At 44.6% G+C, this 19518-nt stretch overlaps 2 protein-coding genes across 2 annotated transcripts; one reads left to right on the top strand and one right to left on the bottom strand.

Moving 5' to 3' along the window:
- Window positions 1-10684: 10684 nt before the first annotated feature.
- LOC120849852 lies at window positions 10685-11023 on the bottom strand. Its single transcript, XM_040222107.1, has one exon. It carries the CDS (start codon window positions 11021-11023, stop codon window positions 10685-10687), a length of 339 nt encoding a protein of 112 aa, XP_040078041.1.
- Window positions 11024-14045: 3022 nt separating this feature from the next.
- On the top strand, window positions 14046-16206 carry LOC120849853 (uncharacterized protein K02A2.6-like). Its single transcript, XM_040222108.1, has 4 exons — window positions 14046-14240; window positions 14853-15696; window positions 15882-15941; window positions 16127-16206. The coding sequence occupies exons 1-4, from the start codon at window positions 14046-14048 to the stop codon at window positions 16204-16206; spliced, it is 1179 nt and encodes a 392-aa protein (XP_040078042.1).
- Window positions 16207-19518: the final 3312 nt, after the last annotated feature.

The following is a 19518-nucleotide window of genomic DNA, read 5'->3' as shown; positions in this document are numbered from 1 at the left end:
TTGCGTGTATATCGCACTGTGAAGTGCGAATGAGCTGAGTCTGCGTTCTGCCATACCCGTGTCAGGGGAGTTCATAGCGAATTCCCGCATACTTGTCGCACACACGAGTTCGCCGTGACTGTTGTCTGCTATTCGTGGTATCATTAATAAGAAGACAGTGAGTGTACAGGTCAGCTGATGGTTGTTAGTCATGATGCTTGAAACCAACTGTGGTGAGGGAAAAAAATACGAAACTTTGAAGTCAAAGTGTTTGTTTCACGTAACTTGTAGCCCCCCCCCCCCCTTTTTTTTCACTTATCTTCATTTATTTCCATTTATCTTCATTTGGGATGGCAGTTTTTTCAGGACTATGATATATAAGCGTACCTAAGAGCCTGCTGGCATGTGTTGACCTGTCATCTAATCTCTGGGGAAAGTGATAACTACTTTGCAAAATTCAACAGACATTTGACATACTTTTTTTTTCAGTTCTTTCCGCATGTTGCTGAGACCGCTTCCGCGCTTCTGCTTCGTGCTGTAAACGTAACAGTAACAGGGATAATCGGTTGCCTCCTCTGTGAACATTCTTGTAAATGACGTTGTGGCGAATACTCGCGTTGGCACACAAACACCAAGCCGGCGGGAGGACAAGGAAAACAGTGGGAATGTCCCGGTGAGTGACGCAAGCTCTAAACCGTTGTGCTAGAAAGCATCCAAGCAGTTGACTTATGAGAAAAACCTTCCATTTGATGGTCTTACTTGCTAGGTTTTTTTTTTATCAAACTCCTAAACAAGCCTTTTTTTTTTTATTCAAGTCAGTCATGCCTGTTCCAGTAAGGGGTAATTAAACGTGTGTGTGAGCAGGGATGGTATCATATATTTTTCCCATATTTTGCATTTGTCCTTTTATCAGATAGGGTAGATTTGTACTCGGTTGAGTATTGGAATATTTTTATGTCGCTAAATAGAGACCTCGAACGTTTGTATTTTCTAATAATGAAAACTAGTCAGCAAGTTTTGGGCTTTATTTCGGGTGCCACGCTATTGCATCTTGAAATGGTTTTGTTTTCAACTTATGAAATGTGTGATTTCAGTATGCGCAACGTTTTGTTTTCATGAGGGTTAAGTTGGACCTGTTTCGTTGACTGCCTTCTATTGTAAATTCATAAGAGGAAGCAGCCCGTTACCAGAACAGTTGTCAGCAGATGCCACGCAGATAAATTGTAATTATGCTGTTCGCTTTTTATGCTATGGGCTGGAATATATCTAAGGAAAGGGTATGTTTGGAAATGGTTCTGGAGCATCACATGAAGATGCTTTTCTATTGTGATATATATATATATATTTGTATTTAGAAAAACACATTGGAGCTTAGAGCCCAAAGTTTGACCTGGGTGATCAGCTCATACTGCTACAAAACACGAATTTTATTGCTCCTAGGCTGCTCCAAAGCAGACCTTCTACTGCCCCAAAGCTGCTACAAAGGGGCATCTTCGCTGCTCCTAGACCTGCTACAAAAGGCTAAAACTTGCTTCCATCGCTGTATATGGGTGTTGGTCTTTGTATTTAGGTTTGGGTGTAGGATCAGGAGTTGCACAAAAGATAACCTTTTTTAAGTGCTCCAGTCGGGAAGGTTTTTGTTGGTTGAGGTGGCATCCCTTTGTTTGGTTCTGGTTGTACCTTTTTGTGTCTTGGTATATTCTGTCCTCACAAAATGCAAGTTCTAAATAAAATAAGAGCACCAACTTGACACAACAGAAAAAACAATTTCGTTAGATGTTTCGCCTCCCATGCGGGATGCATCTTCAGTAGTTACAAAGCAAATGCAAGGTTCAACCTCGAGTCGACGCTATTTATTGAACCTTGCATTTGCTTTGTAACTACTGAAGATGCATCCCGCATGGAAGGCAAAACGTCTAATGAAATTGTTTCTTCTGTTGTGTCAAGTTGGTGCTCTTATTTTAATTATGATGTCCCCCGGCTTTTGGGGTATGTTTGCATAGGGCAAGTTGTATGGTTGGTGACCTTGTGGCTGTGTTAGACTCTTTTCAAAAGGCCGCCGACATCTTAATTTTCGTCACTTCCGGTATGGGCAAAAACATTGCTTTGCCGTCGGCATTCCAATACAACACATTCCGGATATAAGCGTGACCGTCGCACATTCTCGTTCTGCGTCCCCGCTATCTTTTTTTTTTTTAATTTACAAGTTGAAAATTTTTATTATTTCTTTGTCGCTTATACTGGATGCACCTATCAGGTGGCTGGGGCGAGAGTATATGAAAAAGGACTGAATAAATCTTTTAGCTGTGTTTGAGACTTCTCGTCCGTGTGTTTGTCCCTGCTATGTTGATTAATATTTTTCTGTGGTCTGCTAACCGTGTGCAATCTTGCATGTCGCTGTCTGTCGGCTGTTGTGCCAATCGGACGCTTCTCGTCTGCAATCTGAAGCCATAGTGATTTTCAACTTTTTGCTTAGTTATGTTCGTTTAGTCAAATCTTTATAACCAAGCTCCACACGCTTCATGTACCTCTGAGGTAAATCACAGAGCGATACGTTAAGAAACTGATTTATGCGATCCCTTCAAACAGCCATCAATCCCTTTGACTCTCGGTGTATACCGGGTTCGATCGGGAAAATAAAACCCGGCTGCAGAGCGTTGACACTAGGTGAAAAGCTGACACTAGCGGTGATGATAAAATGCGCATTTTGAGAAAATTACGTTATCTGGATCATACAAGGGAAGAGATTCTTTAAGTACATACAATTTTCTTTCAGTGGCTCAATGCACAGGGTTCGTTCGAGAAAATTAAACCCAGCTTTGCAGAGCGTTGAACGACCGTGAGAATATATGCGACGCTAGCGGTGATTAGTAAATGCGAGAGGTTAAGAACGTAAAATTACCTAAATCAAAAAGCTAAAAAAAAAAAAAAAATTATTTCTTTAAGGGCCAATGTCTGCTTTAGTGAAACTTCATCAAAACAAATATTGTGAGCGCATCTGGTTTTCATATAAGGAAAATTAAGTCACAAGATACAAGACAAGATTATATTTCTTGCTGACAAATTTGTTTCACAGAAATAAATGCCACAGTTGCTCACAATGTTATTTCTTTTGACGAAATTAGACAACCATGGGCTTTTTATTATTATTTAAGTAACTTTTTTTAACCTTTCGCATTTTCTCGTCACCGCTTGCGTCACATATATTCTCACGGAGGTTCGACGCTCTGCGAAGCCGGGTTTAATTTTTCGATCAAACCCTCTACTAAAAAACAAAACACAAAAATTTGATTTTTTTTTTTTTTTAATTTGAGATTGTGATTCAGACGTGTTATCACTGATGCTTTCACAAAACAATGCCATCACCTAGTCTCGCCCTCGTGGTGACTGTGCAGTGTGAAAAGAAATTAGATTTTCTTTAGAGCCCGTTGTAGGGCCATCTAGCCCCAGAAATGTTTTCCCCCGCTTTACACGCTGTGACATCGTGCGCAACTTTGTAAAATACGTGAGAGAATCTGAAACTAATTGAAATGCAGAATTTGAACAGCGACCACGAAAGAAGAGTTCCTCAGTGATCGGCGTCGCGTCTGCTTGAATTTGTGACTATTAAACGTGGGAATTCGTTAAGTGGCGCTCGAGATTTTTTTATTTCGTCCTCAAATTTTCGATTTCGGTTTTGCAGTGTCTTGCAGTGCCTGAAAACGAAATAGCTAGGCATAAAATGCAAAACTGCTTCGTCTGACGGTAATCTAAAAGAATGGCGCTCCCAACCGCGATGTATTTATTCAGCCTGCGGTGATTAATGCCGTTAAAATTTTTGTATCACAGGATATTCCTGTGCCTGTCTCCAAATGTCCGGAAAAATGTGAGTATTGTTTATGGGTATGACTTTCTAGAACTGACTCCACAGGGACTCTAAAAAAATATTACAAATCTTTTTGTTTTCCTTTTTGTACCACAAAAAATTAGCATCACCGAACGTCCATTATCCGGCCAAATGTAGCCCTAGCAATCCGAACCAAATACCAAAGTTTCTGAACTGTCCGTTCTCTAAGTTAAAACCGCAGTCATGAAAATGCTGCGCCATTTGTGCCATGAACGAAAGTCTGCTACATCTTGTGAAAAAGCGTCATTTTCGCTCAAAGTTGCACCATAACTGCTCCAGGGTGGGCCTAAAGCAAAATATGAAAAAAATTTAATATTGACGAAAATAATGCCTGGAGAAGGGGAACAAGAGGGACGAACACAAATCTCTATACGCAGCTAGGTGACTGGTGCGCGACCGAAAAAATCCGCCTGGTCCGGGTATCGAACCCGGGACCTCTCCATTATGGGTGGAAAATTTAATATTGGTCGGCCCTAGTTAGAAAAGTACAACGAAGTGTGGGGAATGTTCATCAATCGCTCTGGCGGGTTGATTCGCTGACCAGTTGATCGTCGACATCGTCTACATTACCAGACGATGTCTGCGAGGTCGGGAACTAAAAGTCTCGAGAAAACTTTGCAAAATAGGAGGATGGTCGTATACTGTGATAAGACGGAACCAGGATCTTGTGCTCCTGGTGAAATCACTTGCTTATCATGTCTGCCACATGCCTTCGTGCCGTGACTGGAGAGTACCGTGCCACTTGCACCGCTCCCGTCAACCTTCACTACATCTCGCCACACATGACCGTGCATGCGTCGGGCTTCGCCGCTTTGCACCGGAGTGCTAGGAGCAGCGACTGACCTGTTGGAGGGGCTAGCGCAATAGGCGCGAAATTCATTCTCAGGATTATTACAGATCGACCTTCTCTGTCTTCACTGCAGATTAATGTCTAATAATAATGAAAGAAAAAGGAAACAGGCGGAAGAAAAAAGAAAAACTGGTCTTTCTTTTTAGTAAATAAGGTGTTTCTTGCGCAGCTGTCGAATGAACGAGCAGCGAACTTTGATTTAACTAGTTCCAGCGCCACTGAAGAGCAGTGTCCCATTTAAAGCACAAGTGTAGGCTTTCATAATGTTTGTCAGTGGTAGTTTTTGTGGTTTTTGATATTGAGAGTTTTGGGTCTGGCAGGTTCATAAAACGTGGGGGACGCGTTTTTATTGGTGTAGCGGATATGCTGGTTTTTGCTGGCATTTTGCAGAAATTATATTTACAAGCCAATTAAACTACCGAGTGTAGAATGGGAATAGAAGGGGAGGCTTTATCGCAACTGAACGGCTGTGCTGTGATTTATTTTTCAACCCTCTTAGTACCTGTTTCAAATGGACCCCGCTCTGACCAAAACCTTATTATAAAAAAAAAAAAAAAGCTTTTTTTTTTTGCATTTTATTTATTTTTAGCACACAATGTGATAATACGCTCCATTATCAGAGGAACTGGCAATCATTATCACAGACAAACTTATTTAAATATGCAAGCACTTTTTTTCCATTTTTGTGCTCTAAAATCGTTAGCAACTGCTCGATACCAGTATTTTGAATGCTACAGAACCTGCTACAAAAGGTTCAAATGCTGCTGCTATCACTAACCGATTTTTTAAATTTTTAGTCAGAAAATAACGGCCGATGAACCTCTTGCAATACATGCAGTTGAATGGCGCCAGTCACATAAAACTGGCCACCATTTTCCCATTGAAACTTTCAGATAATAAGGGTTAGTCCTGAAACTTAAGCATCTAGTTCGGACAGCTAGGACTGCATTTGGGCATAAAATAAACGATTGTTCGGTAATGCAAAGTTTAATTTCGTGTTGGAAAAAAAATGATAATAATTCGCTTTTTAAAGGGATATTTCAACCAAATTTGAAATATACCCGTTGTGTTCAGAAGTAGACTGAATATGATCCACAATTTTTGACTGGTATATTTATATAAAATACAAACGTGCGATAGTCGAAGGACGACAAGGAAGAGAAGGAGAACGTCTCTTGAGACGTTCTCTTCCTTGTCGTCTATGTGACAATCGCACGTTTGTATTTAATATAAATACACCGGTGAAAAAGTATGCGATAAGTATATAGCTTGATTGAGTGCCTAGGGCTCCCATTATGTGTGCCGAAAAGAAGCCATCTTCATGGAGATCACCCGAGTTCAGCGTTGTTGATTCCAGATCTGTTTCAATGAACGTGTCTACGCGGCTTCCTGAGGTGGTTCCCAGCATTCGACTTTGCCAAGCGTACGGGAGGTCACTTCTCTGGCGCCCTTTAATTTCATATAGAAATTTCTACTTTCTAACACGATCGTTGTGATATGCTGCTAAGAAGTACTTCAGCAGGGCCGATAGCTAAATAAATTTCCCACCCGACATGAGAGGAACATTTCTTGAGTGCTTAATTCCTTTAAAGAAAACAGTAAAAAACATCACTTCGCTTTTTTGACCTCAGCTTAGCGCCCTGTCTAAAAAGTAGTTGGCAACACTGGGCAGAAGCGACCAGGCCGGGGATCAAGGATGTTTCCGGGGGTGAACCAAGGAGGTTGGGTGAACGTTACGTGCCAGCTATGGCGGCCAGCCGGAGGAGACAGCCGAACGTGTCAATGGAGTGGCGAGAACTGAGGTCGCTAATGACACCAGATCCTGGTGGACTATGCAGTTGCACTGGGATTGAAGAGCGTATGTTATGCCCGACTATTTGAGTTCGCTACCCGAGCCTGAACGGCAGCGCTATCGAGACAAACTGTGCGTGGACGGCGTTGCTTTCGACGATCTGTACGCCGTAAACAAGGCCTGCTGGACTTCCAAGATGAAGTTGCTGCCACCGACATCGACGGCCCACGTCGTCGTCTCTTTAATATTTTGACCCAACGGGATCAGCAGACTGCGGGTCTGCTGAAGTGTATTTTATAATTGATTAAATGCACACAGCGTCCTTCGAGTCAAGGTATGATATTTTTCTTCGCTGTGTCTAAAGGTACGTCGGACGTATCCGAATCCCAGAGTCTAAAGATACGTCGGACGGATCCGGAACTCGGAGTCTAAAGATACGTCGGACGGATCCGGAAATTTCGTCGCGCGTGCACCACTGGGACCCGCGTTAATCTATGCCGACTACCCGTCCACGCCGCTTCGCGGCGCCAGACAGGCGGCTCATTAGAAAAAGTAGCTCATTCGAGGTGGTAACGAACTTTTGATGAAACGATCTGTCGATAAAACGTCGTTCGATGAACGGATTGCCACCGAACAGCGGTACATGAATCCCTCGAGCATCCTAGCGCGCGACTCAAGGTAGAATTGCGGAAAAATTATTCTTCCGGCTTCCGGGAGAATAGACACTGCCTTTAAACATACGTCGGGCGTATTGGGATCCCAGAACACCGGCACGGCGAGCTCAACCGGCTCAACTGTCGAGTTTTGAGAGCATCGGCCGATGTACCCGTAACCCGGAACCTAAACAAGTTTCGTTTCGTACAGACGTGCAAAACATGCAGTGTGTTTTATTCTTGGCTAAAATTACGATTGACTCAGTTCTTACCCTATTGCAGCTGCCATAGAATAATATTTTCCTACGGAAATATTGGTCATCACGCAAGCATTAAAACGATTAAAACTGACTTATGACTATAGTTCGGTGTTAAGGCTGAGACGTGTTAAAAAAAGGGTTTGGTGTTTGTCTGAATGACCCCTACAGTTTTGAAAAAGACAGATATGACCTCCCCCTATGCAAAAAAAAAATGAAAGCAAATTTTAACGCTTTGCATACAACGAAAACAATCAAAAGCTGATCTCCAGAGGAAAACAGAAAAACTTTAAGCACGAAGACTGGATCACGAAAGGGAACATCATTTCATTCAGAAAACAAATACCCATTAATGTTGACCTGTCAAGCTTTCGTCAACAGAACACTTCGCGGTCACGTGGATAGGCCGCACCGGGTCACAAGCTGACAAATCCTCCCCTTGGCGTGCGATACTACTCTAAAATACTGACCTTTTTCTGTTAAAACCGAATTTGGATTGATTTGTAACAAGCATCAAAACTTTTTTTTTCTAACCTAGTCCTAAAGTTGTAAATGCAAAACAGAGCAACGAAAACCATTGTCGTCTTCCTTTGAAAATAAAGCTATCATCATCATGTAAATGCAAGTGCGAGCGTGCGAGAAAGCGCGACTCGCGATCGCGGAGCGCTTTTGGACAGCTCGAAATACATCAGCGGGTGCGTCCGACGGACCGGTGGCATTCGCCGGCTACGTCCGACGTATGTTTAGACTCTGGGATCCGGATACGTCCGACGTATCTTTAGACTCCGAGTTCCGGATCCGTCCGACGTATCTTTAGACTCTGAGATCCGGATACGTCCGACGTACCTTTAGACACAGCGATTTTTCTTACCATCATAACCACAAGGCGCGACAAAAGGTAACGCTTTGTACTTCCTGCCGCCGACGAGCGCCTGGCCCGTGCTTCGTGCGCGAACACCGTTGGAACAAAATCTGGGTGGTCTCAATGAGACGACGGTTTCCCTGCATGCATATAAGCAAGCCTCGAGACGGAGATTGAAATGGAGCCACACTTGCCTTCAAGAAAGTGCTTGCTTGCCTTCAAGAAAGTGACAAACGGTCGTCCTCGCGAGCCGACCATTCTTTTTGATCCACAGATATCCATTTTCTGCGCCTTTCAGAGTCCGCCGGGAACTTGTGGAAACTCACTCCGCTACTTTTTCTGTATCTTTCAGTGCGATTAACAGCTGCAGAACTTTGCGGCATGCTGAAATGCTATGACACCCATGCAAAACATGCCACATGCGGCCTTCTGCCCACACCGGTAAAGCGGCTAAAGTCCCTCTGTTTTTTCAAAATATTGAGGGGCGTTACACCCGGCGCGATCGCAGCGCCGCCGCCAGTGCTGTTAACTTTATTTTGAGCAAAGTCGCGAGGCATGATCTCTATGCGCGAGGCCGACTTGCAATCATCATCATCATAATTAACTTTGATTCTTCTTTCATTGTTTAGACGCCCAGCTACGCGCTAAAAATGCGTTCTTATATCTCTGACCGGCGTTGAGAATACTAACTCAATTTTCTGAAACTGTTTATTTCCGACAACGATCCATTTCAAACCAGAACTAAGTCTTTAGCTGTCATCGCTGTCATCATCACTACAGGGGTGTCACGTGAAAATATTGCGTCTCTGATTGGCTGCAGCCGCTTCAACTGAGTTGCTCACTCGTTCTCGTCGATCTAGGAAAAGCTAGGGAACAACTCGCCAGCAACCTCAAAATTGCTGGAAACGTTGCCCCGTCTGACCAGTTTTAGCTGAAAGTCGAGTGATGATCATGACGAGTTTTTTTTCCGGAATTGCTTAATTTTTAGCTCTTCAACTGCATAAGACACGCAAAGGGCTTTGTTATTTGAAACAATATTTTAAATTACTTTCTCCAGTGGTGAATGAACTGATCAATCGGAATATGAAAATATTTCCGAAACGTTCGCGAGGCAGTGAAACGTTTGGCGTGCGTGAATCTTTCCCATGGTGCCTTTCCGAGGGAGATTTACTGGCTTTACTTTGTTACTTTGCTTTCAGCAACAGCCTACTGCATTCACAGATAATACCTAATGTTTATATAATATATTAACACAATAATGCTAGTCAACAATAGAATATGAAATAATTTTATTGGAAACTACATTTCACTCAAGTCGCTGAAATGTATTATACGCAAGAAATTGAGCAACAGTTCTATATCACAATGTTTCCTCGTCTGCAGACTCGCCATTGCTTTGTGCACATGCACCGTTTCCAGATGCAAAAGCTGAGGAGTACGCTTGCATGGTTCCAACTTGTCACTGTGTCGGGAGGGTCATAAGTATAGCAGCACTTCCCAAGACGGCAAAGTCCACTACGAACGCTCAAGATGGCATTTGTACTGCCAGTGCTGAGAGAATTCCTCTGCTTTGTTTTCACAACGCTCAGTTGGCTAAAGACTCTTACACCTCTGCGTTTGAGTGTTGCGAGGAGAGCACAATGATCGCTAGGTGCGCGAGTTCGTGAAACTGGTTCGAGCCAGCTGCATCGCAGTATGCAAGGAGCTCAGACCAAAACGCAATGGTGTCAGTGGTGCTCGCCCACTCACCACGGTTAGCATCTTCCACTGGGTGTCCACGAGATCTATCTTGTTTGGTTGTACACCAAAAAGTTCTGCCAGCTCCATAATAGGTTCTTTGAGCACTTGCAGGCACGCTCCCACAGACAGCCATGCCATGGCCTGCAATATCTTGTAGTTCGATGGTAGGTCCAGCCAAAGCTGTTAGCTTAACTGTGAATACAACGCAGTGCTGGCGTACCAAGTTGGCTTCAGGAACAGCTGGCAGCGTGCTCACTAGTTTCTCGAACTCGTATCCCAAGTACGGCTTGGGATCTAGGTGGCCATCAATGGGCTATCGATGTCCGCCGTTGGAGTGAGCACTTTGCTACATACCGTCTTTATCGGGAGTGTGAGGTCTTCAAGAAGCCTCGCAGGATCTGCGTCGTTCCTCTCGTAGGCCTTGTTGGCGCGCTGAACCTCTTGCACCAAGAAGTCTGCGTTCCTCAGAAGCGTTCCCTGAACAGCGTGGGAAAGTGCCAATTGCAACGAATGGCACATATGTCTTGCCATTATCAAGCTCAGGAGTTGCCACTCGCGCCTCATTGTCTTGAAAACACCGTTTACGTCCGTGTTCACCAAAGCGTTGTCAACTCCAATGTTGAGGAGACGCTTCATGTCAAGTCTCATGCGCATGAGGAGGCTTTTCAACGCCTGATGATAGCCACAGCCGTGCCATCGTCCAGTTTGGTTAACGCCATGAATATTCTCACAATGCTCTTCTGTGCAGCACTAAAGTACCGCACCACTACACCCAGCAACTTGGTAGTGAAAACATCTGTAGCCTCATCGCTGATCGGGCTGTATTTCGAGTCCCCAATGTCGGCCACCAAGAGCTCTACAAAGTGCGGAGAGAACAGGTTCACAATGATCTCCGTGCACTTGTTTCGCTGCATGCACAAGCCTGCTGTGCTTTTGCCGTCCATGAACTGTTTTTTGCAGAGTTTTGTCAGGTGGTCAGTCGCGAGGATCGCTAATGCTCGCATATGAACAGGCAGAAACCGGCCTCACTTTTGCCGCAAGAAGGCTCGGTTGTGGCTGGAAACTGCAGCCTCTTCCCTTAAGAACTGTAGTACGGTTTGGATGATTTCTAGTGCTTGGTGGTGGTGGCATACTTTTTTATATCGGAAAGCTTCGCATAAAATTCGCTCCCACAATAGGCACAGGATGGTTTTGTGCTTTTGTTTTCCACAGAACGTAACCAGCCTTTAAACTCGGGTGAAGACTGCCAACTTTTTCTACAGTGGTGATTGTACTTGGGAGGCATAATAACGCTAGGTCCAGCAAGTTGGCAAACCTCAACGCTTGTGTTATTTGCGGAAACTAACCGCCGGCCGTCCCATTCCCAACAAGCTCGCCAAGGCGTTAGCGAGAAGATCCTGAACCAGGAGCAAAACAGCAAAAGACTGCATTGAATTCATGTAGCTACCAGTTTTTTTATAAACCCTCATCCTCAAAGGGGGGTTATCTTCGATAACCGCACTGAAGTTGTCCTGGAGTTTAACCGTCGTGAGCAGGTTTGTTCCATAACTTGTCAAACAAAGCTGCTCGCGTCAATACCTGCAGTTTTTTTTTTTTTGCGACGTTCAAAAAGGATTTTACAAACACCTGCTACATAATCCCTGAAAAGGGGAGTGGTTCTATCGTGGTTTGAGAATGTCTTTGCATGACCGCTACCTCTCATCACCCTCACCCTCAACAGGAGGAAAAAAAAATGAGTGACGTCCGGAGCAGTCATCTGAAAGCCACTGGAGAGGCTCTATGTAGCTTTAGTAACAACAATTTACCTAACTGTAAAAAAAAAATAAAAGTCCTTAGTAAAGTTACCAAGACTCCAAAAAGACAGAAAAGTCGTTAGGACGACTGAAAACGCACTAAATTTGGCGACTTTCTTGCTAAGGTAACAGCACTGGCCCGCCGCAGCTCCGTGACATCAAGCCCACGTGTCGGGCTTGACATCGCGGAGCTGCAGAGGTGCTGTGATCGCGCCGGAGCTGGGTGGCAGAAGGGCGCGCGTTTTGCATGGATGTCGTAGCATTTCAACATGCGGCAAAGCTGTGTAGCTGTTAATTGCATCGAAAGGTACAGAAAATTCCTCGGAGTGAGCTTCCACAAGTTCTCGGCTGACTCTGAAAGGTGTAGAAGGTGGTAATATCCGCGGATCGAAAAGAATGGTCTTGGGACGAGGACGACCGTTTGTGTGGCAAGCACTTTCTTGAATGCAAGTGTGGTTCCATTTCAATCTCCGTCTCGAGGCTTGCTTATATGCAGGGAAACCGTTGTCTCATTGAGACCACCCAGATTTTGTTCCAACGGTGTTCGCGCACAAAGCACCGACCAAGCGCTCGTCGGTGGCTCGCTACCAGTGTTGGCGGCAATGCATTATTTTTTTCTGTAACATAGTCATTTATACTCCTTACTTTTTGGGAGAGTAAAGAATAATGCGTAGCATAGTTATGTTAATCATTATATAATCTCCCCAAGACCTGGAAAAAGTCATTCTTTTTCACGCTTGCTTTCATGCTTCGTTTCATGTTCAGCCCGATGCTACGAGCTGATGGGATTAATTGAATAGCATCAAAAGCGCACCATCATGGTGTTTGTCATGTTTCTGTATCTGTTCTATCATCGATGAATGAATCATAAACAAGAAAGGTTCAGTGACTTCCTCTTTTGACGTTGCTTGATTTGTCCCGTTAGCTCGTAGCATCGGCTGCGTCTGGGCTTAAACTGATATGAAGTATAGGCGCCAAGTCATTAATTGTTGCACTACATTTCACCTACCTTCAACGTTTTGCTTGTCTTTTCCCTATTCAAAAAGTCCCACTTAAAAAAAAACAAAAAAACAATGCCCTGCCCTTTGTCCCAATGTCAAAAAATGCTGGCACAAAAAAAAAGGCACCGCTATTGTTAAGTTATAAATAAAAAATGCATAAGTGACGTGTGTGTTACTTCACATCAATGGATGTAATGCATTCCTTTTATTTGCAAGTAACGAGTAACATATTTCATTACTTTCTTTCGGTAACACCTACAGCACAGCTATAGTAAGTGGAAGGTGACCGGCGACAGAACAGAAAAAGCGTTACCTTTTGTCGTGCCTTGTGGTCATGAGGGTAAGAAAAATATCATACCTTGACTTAAAGACGCTGTGTGTATTTAATCAATTAGTAAATGCACTTCTGCAGACCCACAGTTTGCTGATCCCACCGGCAGCGCGGAAAGGGGCTCAAAGTAATTGTGTGCCTCGAGACCTGTACGCCTACACCATGTGGGCTGTGAAGTGGCGTGGCGAAAAAACTGAATAAACGTCGACGTTGTTATATATATATATATCGACATGTTAGTGGCGCCCTCTTAGTGGCAGTTTGCCCTCGTGAATAAAAAGTCAGGCCTAGCTGTGTGGGACACACACATGTTGGCGGCCCGTCTGAATCCATGGGTCTAGGTCTGATTCAATCGATAACAATCAATATATAACATGGTGTCAGAAGTGGGATTTCGCAACTCGGCAAACTCCCAGGAGAATACAGCATTCGCCTGAAACCGGATGTAAAGCCTACGGTGACTGCCCCTCGCCGGGTGCCAAGTGCACTCGAAGAAACTGTGAAGGCCGAGCTCACAAGAATGCAGGACAATGGCATTATCAAGGCCGTGACAGAACCAACTGACTGGGTTCATCCCATTGTCATCATCACAAAGAAAGATGGAAATGTGCGGATCTGTCTGGATCCAAGAAACCTAAATGCAGCAGTTAAGCGGCAGCACTACCGCATTCCAGTTCCAGAAGAACTCTCTGCGCGGCTATCTGGGTGCACTCTGTTTTCAGTGCTTGATGCCAAAAGTGCATTTTGGCAGCTGGCTCTTGATGAAGAGAGCTCGTACCTGTGCACATTTGCAACACCTTGGGGTCGGTACAGGTTCCTCAGAGTTCCGTTTGGACTCAGCACAGCTCCAGAGCTCTTTCAGCAAGCCATTGACAGAATCTTCGAGCGCCAAACCATTGTGATGCCGTACTTTGACGACATCTTGGTAGCCTCTAGAACACAGAGTGACCATGCAACCCATCTGCGAAAGGTGCTTGAAATAGCACGCAACAACAATCTGAAGCTAAACAAGGACAAGCTCAAGCTGGGTCTGTCTACAGTAACCTACCTTGGTCACCAGCTTATCCGAGAAGGCATTGCTCCTGACCCTGAAAAGGTAAAGGCAATCCAGGCCTTACAACCACCAAATGACAAGGCAGAGCTCCTGCGATTTCTCGGAATGGCAACATACCTTATGAAGTTTATTCCAAACTTCTCAACAGAGACGCAACCTCTGCGTGAGCTCCTGAAGTCCGACGTGGCATGGCACTGGACTCGCAAGATGTCCAATGCATTCATTGAGATCAAAGACAACCTGACCACTGCTCCAGTGTTGCATTACTTTAATGCTGCGCGACCAATTGTGATATCAACCGAAGCCAGCTCATATGGAATTGGCAGCATCCTTCTGCAGGACGGACATCCAGTGGCATACGCATCAGCAGCACTAACGCCGGCACAGCAGCGCTACGCGCAAATAGAAAAGGAACTGTTGGCCGTAGTGTTTGCGTGTGAGCAGTTCTACTACTACATCTGTGGTCGAAGCGTCGTGGTGGAGACTGATCACAAGCCCCTCATCGGCTTGCACCAAAAGGAATTCTACAAAATCTCCCCCAGACTCCAACGCTTGCTCCTTCGTATCCAGCGTTTCACGGTGAAGCTAGTCCATGTGCCTGGAAAACACTTGACAGTTGCTGACACACTGTCTCGTGCACCTAATCCAGCGCAGACCATCAAGACAGTAGACGAGGAACATGGTGTCCTGGTCTGCACATTGGTTCACGCATCCACAGCAAAGCTGGCTGAAATCCAAGCTAGCACGGCAGCAGATGAGGTCTTGAAGCGTGTAACGACCTACATCGAGCACGGTTGGCCAAATAAAATCTCAAAGGTCCACCCGTCAGTCAGACCCTTCTACTCAAGAAGAAGTGAGCTCTACATAACCGATGGCTTCATCTGCTATGGCGAACGACTAGTAGTGCCAGAAGCATGCAAGAAGGATGTGATCTCTAGACTTCACATGACCCATCGCGGCATTGTCGCATGCAAAAACCTGGCTTCCCAAAGCGTCTTCTGGCCTAGGATAAACCAGGACATCGAGGAGCTGATCAGCAGCTGTGAAGTTTGTCAACGCCACCAAGGAGCAAATCAAAGAGAACCACTTCTTGACCGAGACTTGCCAATACGCCCATGGGAGAAAGTAGCCATGGATTTCTTCTACCACGGTGGCACCACTTATTTGCTTGTGGTAGATTATTACTCGAAGTTTGTGGAAGTCAAGAAAATGTCGACTACAACGGCATCTGCTCTTATATCAGTGCTCAAGGAGCTGTATGCGCGCCACGGCACACCAAGTGAAGCTGTCAGTGACCAAGGCCCCCCATTTGTTTCTGTGGAGTATAGAAGCTTCAACAAGGAGTGGGATATCGTCCACAACCCATCGTCACCACTCTTTCCGAGGTCCAATGGACAAGCAGAACGGACAATACAAACCATCAAGGCCACAATGACTAAGGCTCTCTCCGAAGGAAAGGACTTGGCACTAGTGTTGATGACCTACAGAGCAACGCCAAGTAACGGTCTTCCATCTCCGGCAGAAATGTTGATGGGAAGAAGAATAAGGACTTTATTACCAGCCTGTCCAAGCAGCTTGCTGCCACACTATCCACACAAGTCATTCTCCAAGCAGCCTCAAGCAAGGCAGCGTGCACAGCATAAACATGCGGATCAGCATGCGAAAGAGATGCCTCCTTTTCAGAAGAACCAGCCATTTTGGTTTTGGCATGGAAAAAGTTGGAGAAAAGCAGTTGTGACACAGGTGGGTCCAGCTCCACGAAGATACCAGGTGACATCGCCAGATGGCCAGAGCTACGCACGTAACCGCCATCACCTTCGTGTGAGAATCGACTCCAGAGAGCCCAAGCCCAACCGGAAAGCTGACCCGAGGAAACCCCGACTGACGGCTGAGGACTACTATCCTCTAGACTCCTCGCCCACTGCCAGCACCTCCCTTCGTCAGTCCAATGCAACAGACTCGCCACCACAAGCTCAACCCCGCCAGACTCGCTCAGGAAGACCTGTGAAGATTCCATCAAGGTTCTTGTACTAAACCCAGTCGGACATTTTATTTTTGTGCATTTGTTACTTGTGTGGCGGCATGTTATATATATATATCGACATGTTAGTGGCGCCCTCTTAGTGGCGGTTTGCCCTCGTGAATAAAAAGTCAGGCCTAGCTGTGTGGGACACACACATGTTGCGGCCCGTCTGAATCCATGGGTCGGGGTCTGATTCAATCGATAACAATCAATATATAACAGACGTGAGCCATTGATGTCGGTGCCAGTAACTTCACGTGGGAAGTCCAGCAGGTCTTGTTTACGGCGTATGGATCATTGGAAGGCAATGCCATCCACACAGTTTGTCTTGACACCACTACCGTTCAAGGTCGGGTAGCGAGCTCAAATAGTCGGGCATAATATACGACATGTTGACAGGATGTATGACACACAAATAAATCTAGAAGCGCCTCTACAACGTCAACAACGAGCACACTCCACACAACGCAATGGCGAAAACAGAGAGCCTGGTTGCTTCTGCCCACGTAGCTACTGCGCATATGCGGCCTTACGGCAGTGTTGGTGAACAGCCGTGCCGGGTGTCGCTCTATAAAAGTCCCCTACACACACACACGAATGGTATGTATACATACATGTATGGCTCTGGATGAGAAAGGAAAAAACACCTGGTGCCTGAGCCTTCCTTTCCTTAATCCTCAAAGAGCATGCATTTTTATTTTTCTGGACACAATTTCAAAATAGATTTTTTAAAAAAACTGCCAAGTCTAAAAACCTTTGGCAGAGAGGAGCAACTCTAATGCATGGTTAATGTAGGCCTACATTATAAAAGCCTAATAGAGGTTTTTGATGTGCTAAGCGCGCATTTCGAGATATAACCAGCGGCTATGTTTCAATGGCACTTTGTGTATGGTTCTAGATTAAATTTGTGCATATGATCTGCTTTTCACATATTACTCAAACTAAATGTGTATAGAATAGAATGAACAAAGCCCATGCAAAAAGCAGTTTTTCCTTGTCTTGAAAATTTCCCACTGAGATTACTAGCATTTGCAGTGTCCAAATTCAATGCCCTGAGTGCACAGTGAGTGATTTAAAAGTAGTTAATGGGGAGCGTATGATGGAAACAGTTTGAGGGAAATAATCGCATTCTACATAATACCTTTTGTTTGCCTGCTATATATAAAAAGAAAAATCTGATTTTACACCAAACTTTTTTTTTTGGAACTGTTAATCTTTTATTTTTTTTTTAAACTGTGCCATTGCTCTCAAGTGATCCATGTGTGCAACTTGAAAGTAAAGCGAGACTTGGTGCTATTATTTAATTTACTCTGCTAAAAAAAAGTATACATGTTTTTAAATACTTTTACACAGATTTTATGTTTTTGTTTTATGTGTTGCATGAAATGGTATTTTACATACACAGGCATGTATATTTAGGCAGAAAAGAATGCTAACAATGCTGTATACCGTGCCACCTTTTGCACTTCTGTAAACTGTGGGGGGTAGAGGCCCAGTCAGGCAGAAATGCCTTTTGCCACTACCTCCCTACCGGGCTTGGCCCGTGACAATCCCAATAAACTTTCACTTTCACTTCACTTACAGGTACCATGTCGTTGAGTTTCTAGCTGACAGCAGCACGTATGCTGTGCCCGATTGGTGGCTCGAAAAGTCGGAGAACCTGCTGTGGTGCCATTGGCCCCCCTACACCACCAAACTGGAGATTGTGAATGCGGTTAGGAGAAACGAGGCCATAACCCCCGATTGGAAAGCACTGAGAGTCAAAATTATTCATTCATACTGTAAGCACATAACTGTAATTTAATGTGACCCCGATATTCATACAATTCCTCGTCATTTAGATACCCTAGAGCAGGCCCTCGCAAGGCTGGATCAGGCAGAGCATACGTCGAACCTTGAGTCTGACGCTCCGCCGCGGACACGAAGGAGAACGCACAAGAGGGTCGAATCCGACTCGGACGACAGTGAAGGGTACCATCATGGGGAGGGTAGGATATCTTTCTTGGATTTCTTTTATACTTTAATAGAGTATTTTGCTGACCTAGTTATTTTATCATGATGCAAAATTAAAATCTCACAAGTAAGACACTGGACACGAGGTAGAAAGGACAGGTGCTGTCTACTACTACTTGTCTCATGTCCCTTTGGCACTATTTTAATTTTTAATTTTGCCTAATTTTCTTTTTATATTGCTTGCAGCCATATTATCTCCAAATTGTATAGATTTTTCTCATGAAGCACACCTTCACAATGTCAGGTTCACGCAACAACAGTACAGTCGACTCTCATTAATTCAAACTCTCTTAATTCAAACTTGTGGATAATTCAAACTAACATGTGGGTTCCATCCTATGCGTCTCTATGGGAGGAAACTCCCGGTAATTCAAACTTTGCTTTATTCAAACAAAGTTTCGGTCCCCTTCAAGTTTGAATTAACGAGATTCGACTGTACTTCGACTTAGTTATGTGGGACAACCCAGACACTGTTTCCACATGCAGTGCCACCCTCCCCCAAAGGTTGGCCTCCTATCATCCAAACCATTATGAGTTTAGAGACAACCGCTTTCTATATGAGTTGTGCAACTGAGTTGATCTATAGTCAGCAATGTTGGGAAGTATTTTTTTTAACTACATTGGAGTTAAGATACTACTTCAGGTAGGTTTAGAAAACTAGTACTTTACTTGAAGTACATTGTCTCAGTATATACTTGTACTATACTTGAGGTATTTTTTCCTGTGTTTTCCGAGGAAAGTACAATTTTTGACCTTAAAGTACACTCCCGAATTTGGTCTTGCTAAATTTGTATCGCAAAATGATGCTTTGTCAACTCTGAAGAAATTTTGGGATGGATATTCTACTCACCAGATACGCAAGGAAACGACGCATCGCTCCGTTTGTACTGGGGGGGGGGGCGGCTTTCCCAGCATTGAGATCTCGCTACTTCTCGCTCAGTCAGCGCAAGCGACGATGTTAGAAAATTAAGAGGGGACACTCCTCCACGAGAGGATTGCTTGAGGAAGTTACGGGGTTGACGTCATGATCTCTCCTAGCCCATTTCACCCCCTTGGGCGCAAGCCAGTGCAAGTGCCACCAAAATCAGAAGTAGGAGGGGCATCTGAATATGTCGCCATTTCGATAAATAATTACTCTGTAGCCACTCGACGTTGTCCAATATTCGCCGCCATTTCCGAGAGACACAGATGCACCGCGATCACCCCTGGGACAACGCATACCAATTTAAAAAGACACTGTATAAGGAAATCAAAGGACACAACAAAAGAGGGCAATAAAATGTA

This window comes from Ixodes scapularis, unplaced genomic scaffold, assembly GCF_016920785.2.
Source record: "Ixodes scapularis isolate PalLabHiFi unplaced genomic scaffold, ASM1692078v2 PGA_scaffold13__105_contigs__length_92229423, whole genome shotgun sequence".
Lineage (NCBI taxonomy): Eukaryota > Metazoa > Arthropoda > Arachnida > Ixodida > Ixodidae > Ixodes > Ixodes scapularis.
Note: the sequence above shows the minus strand (reverse complement) of the source record. Positions and strands in the feature narration are given on the sequence as shown.